This window comes from Bubalus kerabau, chromosome 1 (genome assembly GCF_029407905.1).
Source record: "Bubalus kerabau isolate K-KA32 ecotype Philippines breed swamp buffalo chromosome 1, PCC_UOA_SB_1v2, whole genome shotgun sequence".
NCBI lineage: Eukaryota > Metazoa > Chordata > Mammalia > Artiodactyla > Bovidae > Bubalus > Bubalus kerabau.
Genome location: NC_073624.1, coordinates 96,608,310 through 96,621,026, shown reverse-complemented (window position 1 = coordinate 96,621,026; position 12,717 = coordinate 96,608,310). Strand labels below are relative to the sequence as shown.

Sequence of the window (12,717 nt, the reverse complement as noted above, 5' to 3'; positions counted from 1 at the left end):
GAAGAATCTACCAGATAACTGACCTCATGGGGTTTCCAGTCTAATGACAATATTATAGTCAGGACACAGACACAGATCCAGCCACAGGACAAGAACAAATCTAGGAGTGGGGCAGCTTTGGACATTAGTATTGGGTTGGGAAGGTGGGAGTGAGTGAACTCTTAGATGCAGCCTTAGAATTTGTCAAGAAAGGTGTCCTGGACAGAGTATTCCAGAGGTAGGACTGCGAAGGATGGAAGGTAATAGGGCTGGGTAGACAGCAGGGCCGAGGAGGGAGAGAAGTGAAATGGTAAAACTGTGGAGACAGGGGCTTGGATAGTAATGAGGAATGGAAGAGTCTCAAAGTTATTACTAAGGAGTTTAGCTAGAGATGCCAGAAGTGCTTTCGTGGGTGTTCTACATACAGTCCTTGGAGGGCTGCATAGGAGAGGTCTCTTATATCTGGAGCAGCAGGAGGGCTAGAAATAGTCTGTAGCCATTGTTAATACCCTCAGGTGAGTTAAGAGACAGCAGATAGTTGAAGCTCCTCGATTCACAATCCCTTTGGGAAAAGTGTATGAACTTTTGGAGAGGTGATGCCTTTTACAGCTAGAGCCCAGGATCTTCAAGGTCCTTTCAGAGCTTAGCTTCTCACTTCTCAAGTCGTCTGGATTTAGCCCTGGTGTAAAGAATAAACTACAACCCCCAGAGTTACTTATTGCGAACTTAGCACACTTTCCGGGAATTTGAGTATTTCCGGCGGAAGTGGCCTCAGCTATGCCAATCTCTTTCCCTAAACAAAGTGGACTACAACTCCCACAGTCCTCCGCGCCCGGCGGGGCTTGGGGGAAGGAACCGGAAGCCGGATGGGGCTCTGGACCAGGTGAGGAAGTAGGAGTCTGGGAACCTGGGGCGCTGGGGGGCGGGCTAGGGGCTCCCCGGGCTAGCCGGAGGTGACAGGTGGGGAGTGGAAATGTCTGTGTTTCGGGCCCCCTCTCTCCGTCAGGGGCTCGCCCGGCGCAGAGAGAGCCGAGCCTATGGAACCGCCCCGGAGACCTGCTGAGACGAGGCTTTCCCGTCGGGCGGAGCCCGCGGGCGGACGTGGAGGTTTCTTGTGGATCCTTACTTGTCAGCACCCTCCTCGAACTAGGAGGAGAGATGAAGTGTTGGAAACTTCTGAGCCCATGCTCTATTAGTATTATTGTTATCATTATTGGTTTTAAGGATTTGCTGATTGTCCATGTGGATTCCTAAAGTGCCCCCAAGGGACACGGGAGTGGACAGTGTCTTCGATTCCTTCTGCCCTTACTGAGTTTAGTGCCAGAGAGCCTAGGTGGCCAGACTTATCGGTTGATCACCCTCCACTTGTGCTTAATGTGACACTGTAATTTATCAGTGATTTCAGAAACAGACATTTCTTGATGTCTGTCCGTGGGTGACTTTACATAGAACTTCCTGGTTTCTCCTTTGGGCTTCCATGGTGTTTTGTTCAGGGCATTAAAACTGGAATCACAGTATGTCACAGTGTATTACAGTTGTTTATCTGCCATGTCACAGTCGTTTATGAGTCGTTTATTCATTTTGGATTTCTTCCCCACCAAAAGACTACCACAATGCCTATCATGTAAGAGACTCATAAATATTGGGGGGCGGGGGGATGAGTTAACAGCTGGTGGTAGGTTGGATGGTAATTTTGATTTTCATCTCATAGAGAAGACAGTTAAATGACTTGCTTAAGAGAACCTTAGAGATGAAACCGGGACTAGAATTAGAGTCAGTTGACACACAAGCCTGTAGCTCTTGCCTTCTGATTCTAGAACATTGAAAATAAGGCCTTGTCACTCTTCGGTGTATCCCTGGCCTTGCTGTCTTCAGGATGGGTCCCTAAAGATCAAAGGTAGGCTCAACCTTAAGACCTGAGAGAGATGCCAGACTTGGAGCAGGCAGTCTGCTAATGCTGGCACTGTATGGGGAGATGCAAAGGAGGGCCCCAGAGACAATGAGTTCTCCACAGCGCCCTTCTCAGCCTTTGTTTGAGTCTAGCTGGCCCAGGTAGCCACCCGGACAGATCAGTTAAAGAGTTCTGAGAGCAGTCTAGGGAAGGATTTCCTAAGTTTAGTCCTGACTTTTTAAATTTTTATATTATATTGGAGCATAGTTAGGATATTTTTTTCCTCTCTCTTTCCCACTTTCCCAGGGCTAGGGTCAGAGAACAGGTTGATGGATCAAGCTGTTGTGTCAACCTTGTGATCCCATCTGGGGGAAGAGGTTACTCTTGACCTGCATATGGGGTTGAGAGGGAGAAGAACCATGATCCCTGCCCTGTGGGAGGCCCAGATGTGACGTGCCCAGAGCCTGGCAAGCTCTCAGAAGCAAGCAGAGTGCAAAACGGGCAGCTGGGCCTTGAGTCAACTCAGGGTGTAGAAGTGGAGAGGAGTCTGTCAGGAAAGGCTCTTTGGTAGAAGGTAGTTTTGTTTTCACTTATTTATATTGGCTGCGCCGCGTGGCTTGCAAGATCTCAGTTCCCTAATCAGGGATTGAACCCGGTCCACAGCAGGAATCCTAACCACTAGGCCACCACGGAACTCCCAGAAGGTAGTTTTAAACAGCATTGAAAAAAGATGAGATGGACACAGTTAACTGTCAGATAAAAGCTGGGACCTTGGAGATATGGAGGAAAATGAAACAGGGCTTCCTCTCTGATCTGCCTCAAGTCTAGTCTAGGAGGCAAGGTGTGAATTCATGAAGATGCCACTAACCATGGTGACATGCAGTGGTTCTCCGCCATCACCAGCCCTCGGAATCTCTTGAGGAAGCTTGTTTAAATACAGATTCCCAAGCCCCACTCCAGACCTACTTGGGTTGGGTAGGGCTGGGAAGCTACAGCAAATGCTGCGGCGTCCTGAAGAGGGACAGCTTTCCCAGAGGGAGAATTTGAGCTTCATCTGGAAGGGCAGGTATGACTCAAATGTGTGTGTGGGGATGGGGGAGTCAGTCCTGCTTCAGTCAAGGAGTCTGTGAATTTGTGGAAATAGCATGTGTTAGGTTTTGGGACTTTGGATAGGAAAGGCATTTTGAAAGTGTGAATGGAATGATCAATCGGTTTGGGCCTCTGCATTCACATGGGAGTGATGAGAAGGAAGATTGGAAGGAGTGGCCTTTGTGGGTTACAAAGCTAGCTGGGGTGCTCCCTCTGCCTCTTCCCCATTCTCTCTTTCTTGTCCTCTTCCATTTCCCACTTTGCTCCCCCGACCACCATTTACACATCTTATTCCATTTGTTACAGTAATATTTTTAAGTTTTGCTGTTTAGTCACCCAGTCGTGTCCAACTCTTGTGACCCCATGGACCGTAGCCCGCCAGGCTCCTCTATCCATGGGATTCTCCAGGCAAGAATACTGGAGTGGGTTGCCATTTCCTTTTCCAAGGGATATTCCTGACCCAGGGGTTGAAACCATGTCTCCTGCATTGCAGGCAGATTCTTTACCACTGAACCACATGGGTCTCCAGTGTTTTTAAGTGGATATTATTTTTCTTAGTATTTGGATGAGGAGACCTGAAGCTCTGGCCATAGTTACATAGCTTGTAGGAGTCTAGTCTGAGTCTGCTAATTGTCTCACTCACCACTGAAGATTCTTCAACGTGGGCAAAAAGCTGGGTTGGGGTTGGGGGGGCTCTAGAATTATTAGCAAGGTGGCTGATCAAACCATCTCAAGCAAGATGGGTGTGGGTGGTGGAAAGCAAAGCCTTGTGTGAGATGATTTGGTTCAGATTCCAGCTGCATACTTGCTGAGTGAGTGACCCTCGGTGAGTTGCTTCATCTCGCTAAGCCTCAGTTTTCTCACCTGTAACATGGGAGCAGTAATGCCCACCTCGTGCGGTTGTTATATGCATCATTGAGGGGTACCTGGCACAGAGCGTTGCTCACCACCTGGCATCTATTGAAATCAGCTCTGTAATTAGTCTCTGCGCTGTGGCTGTGCACCTGCAGCCCATCCTTCAGCACGTTGGTTTCCAGAACACAGCCCATCCTGGATGGGCTTGTTTTATTAAGGATGACAGTAAAAGTGCTGAAAGTTTGCCATCTAAATATTCACTGAAAACCTTGGCATGGCCTAGGAGCTAGTGACCCTAAACCTATGCCTGGTGGGAATGGGGTTTGGAGTGGGGGATGACTGGTGGTTACGGGCTATGCTCAATGGGTGATTTATGAAGAGGAAGAGTACTTGAATCCAGGAGAGGAAAGGCCCTTCATTACCAGGAACTGGGCTGAGTGAAGACCTGCCTAGAGCTTGAGGGCTAACTGACACAGTGTCTTCTGAGCCCAGGAAATGGTTGTAAGGGCCCTGCTCAGCCTGGACCCCTCCCACTCGACAGCTGGGGCTGTTGGGGCCTCTGTCCATCTGTTTTCCAGGTGACAGTGGCATGGCTGTGCCCCAGCCTTTCCCATCGGGGCCCCACCTCCAGCCTGCAGGTGCCCTGATGGAGCCCCAGCCCTCCCCTCGAAGCCTGGCCGAGGGCTTCCTGCAGGAAGAGCTTCGGCTTAATGATGAGCTGAGGCAGCTGCAGTTTTCGGAGCTCGTGGGCATCGTCTACAACCCTGTGGAATATGCGTGGGAGCCACATCGCAGCTACGTGACCCGCTACTGCCAGGGCCCCAAGCAAGTGCTCTTCTTGGGCATGAACCCAGGACCCTTTGGCATGGCCCAGACGGGGGTAAAGAGCTTGTGGGGTGGAGTGGGAGGGTCCAGGGTGGACGCTTGGCTGCATGTGCTGTGGAGGAGTATGTGCATGACAGGGGACACGTGTGGGTGCACCCCCCAACCCCATCCTCATACCCTGGCTCCTGTGGTCTCAGACACTCTCCCGGCCTCGCTGCCTGTAGTTAACCAAGCACATTAATGGTAGTTCCGTTTCCCTTGTGAGCGGTCCACTAATTGCCTCTGAGAGCCCTTCCTTCCGCCAGCCCCATCCTTACCTTGCGTTGCCGGATCTCCCCTCTCCCTAGAGTGTTATTGGGGTCAGGAGAGGGACCAGGGCTCCTCAGGGGAGACTGGTTGACAGGGGTGGTCAGGGAAGAGAGGCAGGGCATTCTGGCAGCCCGGGTTCTGTTTCTTAGCCAATGAGAGGTTGGAAGAGAGCAGGCTGCAGGGCCTGCCTGCTTCCCTCTCAGACCTCCGGATGAGTGACTGCCCCTCCGTGGGGGTACTCGGCAGATGGGGGAGGGGAAGAGGCTTCAGGGCAGGAGGCTCAATCGCTTTTATTGACCCCAACTGGGGGCTGAAAGGTGATCAATGATGATCAATGGAAATGACAGCTCGAGGCTTGGGGCTGAGAGGGCACCCAGGCAGCAGCGGTCAGCCCTGTCCTTGTGTCTCCTCTCACCCTGGCCGCCTTTCTGTCCCAGGCCATCTGTCCGTCCCCGTTAACCATCACTCGCTGTGTCGGGCCAGATATCCCCTCATGTCTATTGTGGCTGGTCCCAAAGGCTAGTTGGGGTAGAGGCAAACAAATAGATTCTTCTGGACCATAGACCACATGAAAAACTGGAGAAACACGGACAGGCTCAGACAAGGGCCAGGAATCCTAGTTTCCGGCTTGGGGTGGGGGTGGGGGCAGTGGGAGACAGATCCTTCTGGAAGGTGGAAAGGGGTTGCTTGGTCCAGACCCCAGGCGTCAGGTCTCCAGTTCGAAGCCCTCGTGTGTCTCTCCTCACAGGTGCCCTTTGGGGAAGTGAGTGTAGTCCGGGACTGGTTGGGCCTTGGGGGGCCTGTGCGGACCCCTCCCCAGGAGCACCCCAAGCGACCAGTGCTGGGACTGGAGTGCCCTCAGTCCGAGGTGAGCGGTGCCCGGTTCTGGGGCTTTTTCCGGAACCTCTGTGGACAGCCTGAGGTCTTCTTCCGTCACTGTTTCGTCCACAACCTGTGTCCACTGCTCCTTCTGGCTCCCAGCGGGCGCAACATCACCCCCGCTGAGCTGCCGGCCAAGCAGCGCGAGCAGCTCCTGGGGGTGTGTGACACGGCCCTGTGCCGGCAGGTGCAGCTGCTGGGGGTGCGGCTGGTGGTGGGCGTGGGCCGCCTGGCTGAGCAGCGGGCACGGCGGGCTCTGGCAAGTTTGATGCCCGAGGTCCAGGTGGAGGGGCTCCTGCACCCCTCCCCTCGCAGCCCACAGGCCAACAAGGGCTGGGAGGCAGTGGCCAAGGAGAGACTGAACGAGCTGGGCCTACTGCCGCTGTTGACCAGCTGAGCACCCCTGCGGCTGGCACAGGACATGTTCAAGGCCTCCGGGTCCTTCTGGGCCAGCGGATGACCACACACCTCTTGGACTGGAGCCACAAGGTCCCCCTGGGCTCCGCAGTTTGGGGGACCTGCCATTTTGACATTGCTCCTGCTTGCCCACCTGATTCCTGCTCACTTCACCTTCCTTCCATCTGTGGTACCCAACTCCACAGAGAACCAACATCTGTTGAGCCGCTCTACCTCACTGCTTCCCTGGAGCCTCTCTTCTGCAGAGACCCCAACAGTGACTTCTGAGGTCCTATTTGCTGTTTTAGAGAAAAGGTCCCACCAGGATCCCCACCTGTCCTCCTAGAATGGCTTCCTGCAGCTCACCCGTCTCCCCACAGGCACTGGGACAAAGCGTGGGTCGTGGCTGCTAAAAGTGAACCTCTGATGAGAGGCTGAGGGTGGGTCAGGGGGAGTTCAGTGTGGCAGCGTGGGAAAGGCCAGAAGACCTGGATTTCCATCCCAGCCCTGAGACTTGTGAACTTTGTGATTTTGGACAAGCGGATTGACTTCTCCAAGCCTCAGGATCCTTCCTCATCTATAAAATGGGGTCCCTGCCTCACCGGGCTTGTGTGGGGATTAACTGAGATAACACTTTAAAGTGCCTTGCATAGTGCCTGGCATGCAGGTGCTCACTACACCTTTTCTGGCTTCTCTGCCTCCTGGCTGGGGACACACTACACTACACAGCAAGCCCCTCTGCCCTGAAGACCGGGGTGAGGGGAGGGGTGGCGGTCTGGGCCTCCACCCGTATCCTGAGTGACGGGCAAGGTCTTTCCCCAGAGATGGACCAGTGACTTTATGGAAAACCCAGCCTGTGATTTTTCAGGCTAAGCATTAAAAGCTCCTAAACCCTTTTGTGTTGGCCCTTTTTTCCCTCCTGCACGTCAGGGCTGGAAGGTGGTAGTTTATATTTTCCCTCTTACCTCTTCCTGTTTGCAAAAGGTTCTCTTGGGTGGCTGGGTAATGGTATGAAGTCTCTAATTACCTTGCCAGAGCTGCAGGATCTCTGTTAGAGGCCCGTCGAGTGGTTAGTTTGCTATTTGGGGCACTTTGATAGGTGGATGGGAGCCTGGTGTTTCCAGCTAACTCATTTCTTACCTCTGCCGCATGTCTGCCCCTGTAGTAAGGGCTGGGAAAGTGCATACAGTCAGGAGCAGAGACCACTTTAATAAGGAACACATGACTGGACTCTAGCTCCTGGTATAGACCATCTCCAGATCTCAAGATTTTTAATATGTGTCCTCCCCATTATATAATAAATAAATTGAGTGGCCTCCACTCTTGGTTGTTGAGAGGGAGCCTCTAGGTCCTCAGCATTTCCCAAATGCCAGGAGTTTTGTCATTTGTGGTGGGACCCTCAGACTACACATGAGCTTTTGCTGAAATTTGACTCAGGAGGGCTGACCGTGCCCCGAAGACCAACCATGTGATCCGAGGGTGGGGACTTCGAGACAGGTGATATCAGCCTGACCCCCAGGGAGGGGAGGCGGGGCTGGAAATTGAACTCAACCACGAGGTTAATGATTTCAATCAGTTCTGCCTTCATAATGAAACCCTATAAAGACTCTGGACAGAGAGACTTTGGTGAACTTCCTGACTCGTGAACACATGGATATGTCAGGAGGGTGGTATGTCCTGATTCCAAGGGAGAAGGGATGTGAAATCACTTTGGGACCCTCCCAGATCTTGCATTATGTGTCTTCATTTGGCTCATCCTGATTTGTATCCTTTATAATAAAAACTGGAATAATATGTGGAGTGCTTTCCTGAGTTCTGTGTCATTTTAGCAAATTATTGAGCCTGAGGGGAGTGTAGGAACCCCTGAATTCATAGCCAGTCAGCAGTGCAGGTGACCTGATGACCCCTGAACCTGAAGTTGACATCTGCGGCGAGGGCAGTCTTGTTGGGCACTTTGCTCTTAAACCTGACTGACTGCAGGTGGTTGGCATCAGAATTCCAAGAGGTCTCAGTTTCAATCCCTGGCCAGGGGACTAGATCCCACATGCTGCAACCAAGACCCAGCACAGCCATATTAATATTTTTAAAATAATCACGATGTTGCACCCCATGTGCCTCGGGCTCCTTTCCTCTTTCTGTTGTCAGTGCAATGGTGCTAGGCAGTTATTGCCCCATGTTGCAGAGCACTGGCTCAGGCACTGAAGTGATTGCGTGGAGATCGAAGCCATTGTTCCCTTATATATTTAGCTAAGGTAGTCAGGGAGAGCTGTCTGGAGGAGGTGGCATTTCAGGTGGCTTTAGAGACTGAGACAGTTTTGGAGAGCTTAGAGAAGAGCACTCTTAGGTTCATGGGCTGGCAAATAGATTCATATGGACTTGGCTCAGCTGGGAGAACAAGTAGAGTAAGTTGGGGCCAGCTTGTGAAAGGTCTTGAATGCTAGACTGATTGAGAATTTGCAGTCCAGTGAAGGAAGCGAGGTGCAGAGAACACATGCACGGAAGACAGCCGCCAGATGGCAGAGGGAGGGGCCGGCCAGTACAGGAGGCAGTGTAGGTGAGTGGGGTCAGGAATGGGAAGGGAGGGAATTCCTTTGTAGGGAAGATGTCTGGGGCAATAGAGTTGGTAAGTGCGAAAGCCTGGTGTTGGGGTGGGAATCGTGAGGGGGTAGGGGTAGGGTTGGGCCGTGTGTAAAGGCCCTTGAATGGGAGTGACCAAGATGACTTGAAGACTTAGGTGTGGCAGAGTCACTGCTGCATCTGGCTTCTAGTGGTGGCGTTGCCCTCAATTCTAGGGGTGCATCTTTCTAGGGAGGGGCTGAATAGGTCCCTGGGCCTGAAAAAGTCCTGGGCCTCCCTTTCTCCAAGGGCACCATGTTAGTCTTCTAGGGCTGCCATAACAAAATACCACAGACCGGGGGACTTAATTTATTTTCTTACGGTGTTGGAGCCTGGAAGTCCAAGATGCAGATGTCAGCAGATTTGGTTGCTCCTGAGGCCTTTCTCCTGGGCGTGCCTCCCCGCTGTGTCCTCCTGTGATCTTTTCTCTGTCGCACTTCCCTCGTAATCTCTCTTCTTAGAAGGGACACCTGTCACATTGGATGAAGGTCCCACCCACCCTTATGACCTCACTTAATTGCCTCTTTGAGGCTCTATCTCCAGATATCTCTCCAAGTCACTTGGGGATTAGGGCTTCAACATAGGAATTGGGGGAGTCACAATTCAGTCCATAACAGAAATGTCACTCCTTTTTCTTCCCCAACTCATGTCAACCACTAACAAATGGGTGCCCATTGCCTTTCCTCCAGTCCGGGGATGGAGGCTGGTGTGGTGGTTTAGCTGGCCGATGGGCCTTAACCCACCGGACTGGCCTCTACTCCCCAGCCATCCTAGAGCAGGTTCTTCAGTACAAATGAGAGTGTCCTTAGGGAGGGGAATCTCATTATTTTCTCCTGGGCCAAAGGGAATGGTGATGTCAGCTGCTACAAAGCAATATTGTGAGGGAGTTCCCTGGTAGTCCAGTGGTGAGCACTTGGCGTTTTCACTGCTGGGGCCTGGGTTTGATTCCTGGTCAGGGAACTAAGATCCTACAAACTGCATGGTGCAGCCAAAAATAAAAAACCAATGTTTTGAAAAGTATTTTAAAGCCAAATTGAAGTGATGTGAGATCATCAAGAGTTTTGCAGTCTGATACGCTGGCCACTAGCCATGCATGGCTATTTAATTAAAATGAAGCAAAGTGAAAAATTCAACTGTTCAGTCACTTGTCATATTGCAGGTGCTCAAGAGCCACACATGGCTAGAGGCTACTGACAGGATGATGCAGACACAGAACTTTCCATCATCGTGGAAAGTTCTATTGGATAGAACTGTGGAGTCAGTTCACATGTAGAGGTGTTAAAAAAGGAAACTGTCCCAGCTCCACTTTAAGAGATGTTGGTTAGGGAGGTCTGAAGTACAGCCTCGTATCTGTTTTTCTCTTTGTGCTGTGGACATGCAGCCAAGGTGAAGACAGGATTGCACTCGGTGTCCTGGAGGCAAGGAGAGGGTCTCATATTCCTTTTGTCACATATAACCCTACACTTGGTGCACAGTAGGTGTCTAGGATGAATGTACAAGCCATGCTCAAATCTGGGTTTGGAGATCTACCCCAGAGTGTCCATCCACTTAACATACGTATTCAGAGTTTGTTGTTTTTTGCCCAGTGATGGTGATCCAGTTCTGGTTCAGAGGAGTGATTGGGTCTTCTAAGTCCCACCCCAACATGTATGCGTGTGCACACACATGCACACAAGTATACATATTCAACTGGATAGAAACCAAACTGGGCTTTGGGGTAGGGGTGCTTCTGAGACTCTGCAGGATGGAGTGTGTTGGGAGGAAAGAGACTTTTCCTCTTTTTTTTTTTTCCCCTTACTGAAACAGGATGGCTTAGAGGAAGACTGAGTCGTGTCTGACTGCTGTGTGGTCCTTCACTTTCCCAATATGACAAACATTTATTGATGTCCCCTGTGTGCTTTTCCCTACACCAGGTACCGCAGGGGGTGACAGAGGTGAATTAGATGGTTCTTTGCCCTCACGTTGCTCACTGTCAGATGCTAGGAGATACAAGCATATAATTATAGTATAAATCAAGCGGAAAAGGTGTTGTGAGCAAGTTCTAAACACAGCACCCTGGGCACATGGACTGAGGAAGGGATCAGCTCTCCATGTGGGCAAGAGGTTGTGTGCCAGTGGGATAGGGTGGTGATTGGGGAGTTCTCCCATCACCTGCTGGATTTGGCCACCTCCATGGAGTGGGTGTTTGAAAAAGGGGACCATGGTGTCAGATTGCCCCAAGAATTCCCAGCCCCACCTTCAAGGATGAACTCCGGGCCAGGATTGGCTGGAACCAGGGGTTGGGCTTGGCCCTATGGGAGATGGGAAAGGGGGCTTCCTTTTTCATCTCTTGTTCCACGAATCTCTAGGATGGAAAACAGCAGTAGGTGTTTTAGGGGGTGTCCAGGTGCTAAAACAAAAAAGGTCAGAAACAGCCTGGGCATACACTGGGCAAAGATGAGTGGAATGGAGGGGAGGAATAGAGACTAAGGCCCAGCCCAGACTAGGTCTTAATTCTCCGAATATTCCTCTTTGGGAGGATATAGGCCAGCAGTTTTCTATTTTTTCCTAATGCCCCAAAGAAGGAAATAATTTCAATTGGAGCGTGAGACATTGACATTAGACACATGGATAAACTTCCCAGGTATGACCATGAGTTGATACAGAAATAAATTGCTTTGGGGGAGGCTAAATTGCTTTCTTCTTCAGAGGTCTTAATGCCAAGCCTGGCCCCAGCCCAAGCTTACCGGTCAAGGTTGAATTATAATGTATTTAATATATTTGGGGAAACTTTCTCTCCCCCTTTTTCTCTCTCCTTATCTTGGTCCTCATTCTGTCAAAAACAAAACAACTGCAATGGGATTTTCCTGTACATCTTCTTGCCTGTTTTTCCGCCCCTAATTCCTTCTTGAGGATCTCAAGTCTGATGTCAGTCTTTAGGCCCGGTTGGCAGAGGGAGTGGCTGAGAGCCCAGAATAGTCCTCCGTGGTGGCCTGCGCCAAGCCAGCTTGTCATTTCCATTTTCATTAATTGAAGCAACTTGACCCGGATCATTTCAGGCCAGCAATTTCCGGGGAGTGTGTGGGGGACATGCCTCAGCGGGTCATTCTGTCCTTCCATCTACCTTGATGGTGCTGACTCCTAGTCCTGGCTGCAGAATGTGTCTCTTATTGCAGTTGATCGGGGAGAAGCCCAGTCTCACCGCTTGAGATCTTGAACTTTCTGTCTTCTGAGGAAGGCCTTTCCAGTGTTCACCTGTTGTGATTTTGATTCAGTTTTGTTTGTTCAGTTTTAAGAAACTTGATGACTGATGCAGTTGCCTCTCAGAACCTCATCTGATGATGCTTTCTGCTGTGAACTGGGAGAGGAACAGGATGTCTTTGAAGGAAAGGTTTGCCTTCCAGCGCCAGAAAGGCATCACCAATGAGCTAGCTATTGGGGTGTGATGACTGCTCTGAGAGCGACTGTGTGTTTTACTCCTTACCTGGCTTTGTCGTGTTCAGTAGCTAAGTCATGTTGGGCTCTTTGTGACCCCATGGACCGCAGCACACCAGGCTTCCTTGTCCTTCATTATCTCCCAGAGTTTGCTCAAACTCATGTCCACTGAGTCGGTGATGCCATCCAACCATCTCACCCTCTGTCGCTCTCTTCTCGTCCTGCCCTCAGTCTTTCCCAGCATCAGAGTTTTTTCCAGTGAGTCAGCTCTTTGCATCATGTGGTCAAAGTATTGGAGCTTCAGCTTCAGCATCAGTCCTTCCAATGAATATTCAGGCTTTAGGAAGGTCTATGAGAGTTCACACTGAGTTAGCATGATCTTGCCGCTTGTATGGTGGTGTCACTTTGTGACAACCATTCCAAGGGGTAGGGTGATGTGTTCCCTATAGAGTGTGGGTCTCAGG

General features: G+C 51.0%; 1 protein-coding gene across 6 annotated transcripts; it reads left to right on the top strand.

Moving 5' to 3' along the window:
• Positions 1-787: 787 nt before the first annotated feature.
• On the top strand, positions 788-8,017 carry SMUG1 (single-strand-selective monofunctional uracil-DNA glycosylase 1). 6 transcript variants are annotated; one of them, XM_055584821.1, is made up of 5 exons: positions 837-862; positions 1,797-1,876; positions 2,694-2,936; positions 4,393-4,694; positions 5,697-8,017. In XM_055584821.1, the coding sequence occupies exons 4-5, from the start codon at positions 4,404-4,406 to the stop codon at positions 6,222-6,224; spliced, it is 819 nt and encodes a 272-aa protein (XP_055440796.1). In that variant the 5' UTR covers positions 837-862; positions 1,797-1,876; positions 2,694-2,936; positions 4,393-4,403; the 3' UTR covers positions 6,225-8,017. The 6 variants fall into 6 exon arrangements, with proteins under 6 accessions (XP_055440812.1, XP_055440779.1, XP_055440803.1 ...); XM_055584804.1 differs by lacking the exon at positions 2,694-2,936 and having other exon boundaries at positions 823-862; XM_055584828.1 differs by having other exon boundaries at positions 823-1,876; positions 2,774-2,936.
• The last annotated feature ends 4,700 nt before the right edge of the window (positions 8,018-12,717 follow it).

What these genes read in the sequence shown, in the direction of transcription:
- SMUG1 (XM_055584804.1), top strand. An exon ending in TGGGTCCCTAAAGATCAAAG is followed by an intron (nt 1,877 to 4,392) that starts GTAGGCTCAACC and finishes TCTGTTTTCCAG; the next exon opens with GTGACAGTGGCATGGCTGTG. An exon ending in TTGGCATGGCCCAGACGGGG is followed by an intron (nt 4,695 to 5,696) that starts GTAAAGAGCTTG and finishes CTCTCCTCACAG; the next exon opens with GTGCCCTTTGGGGAAGTGAG.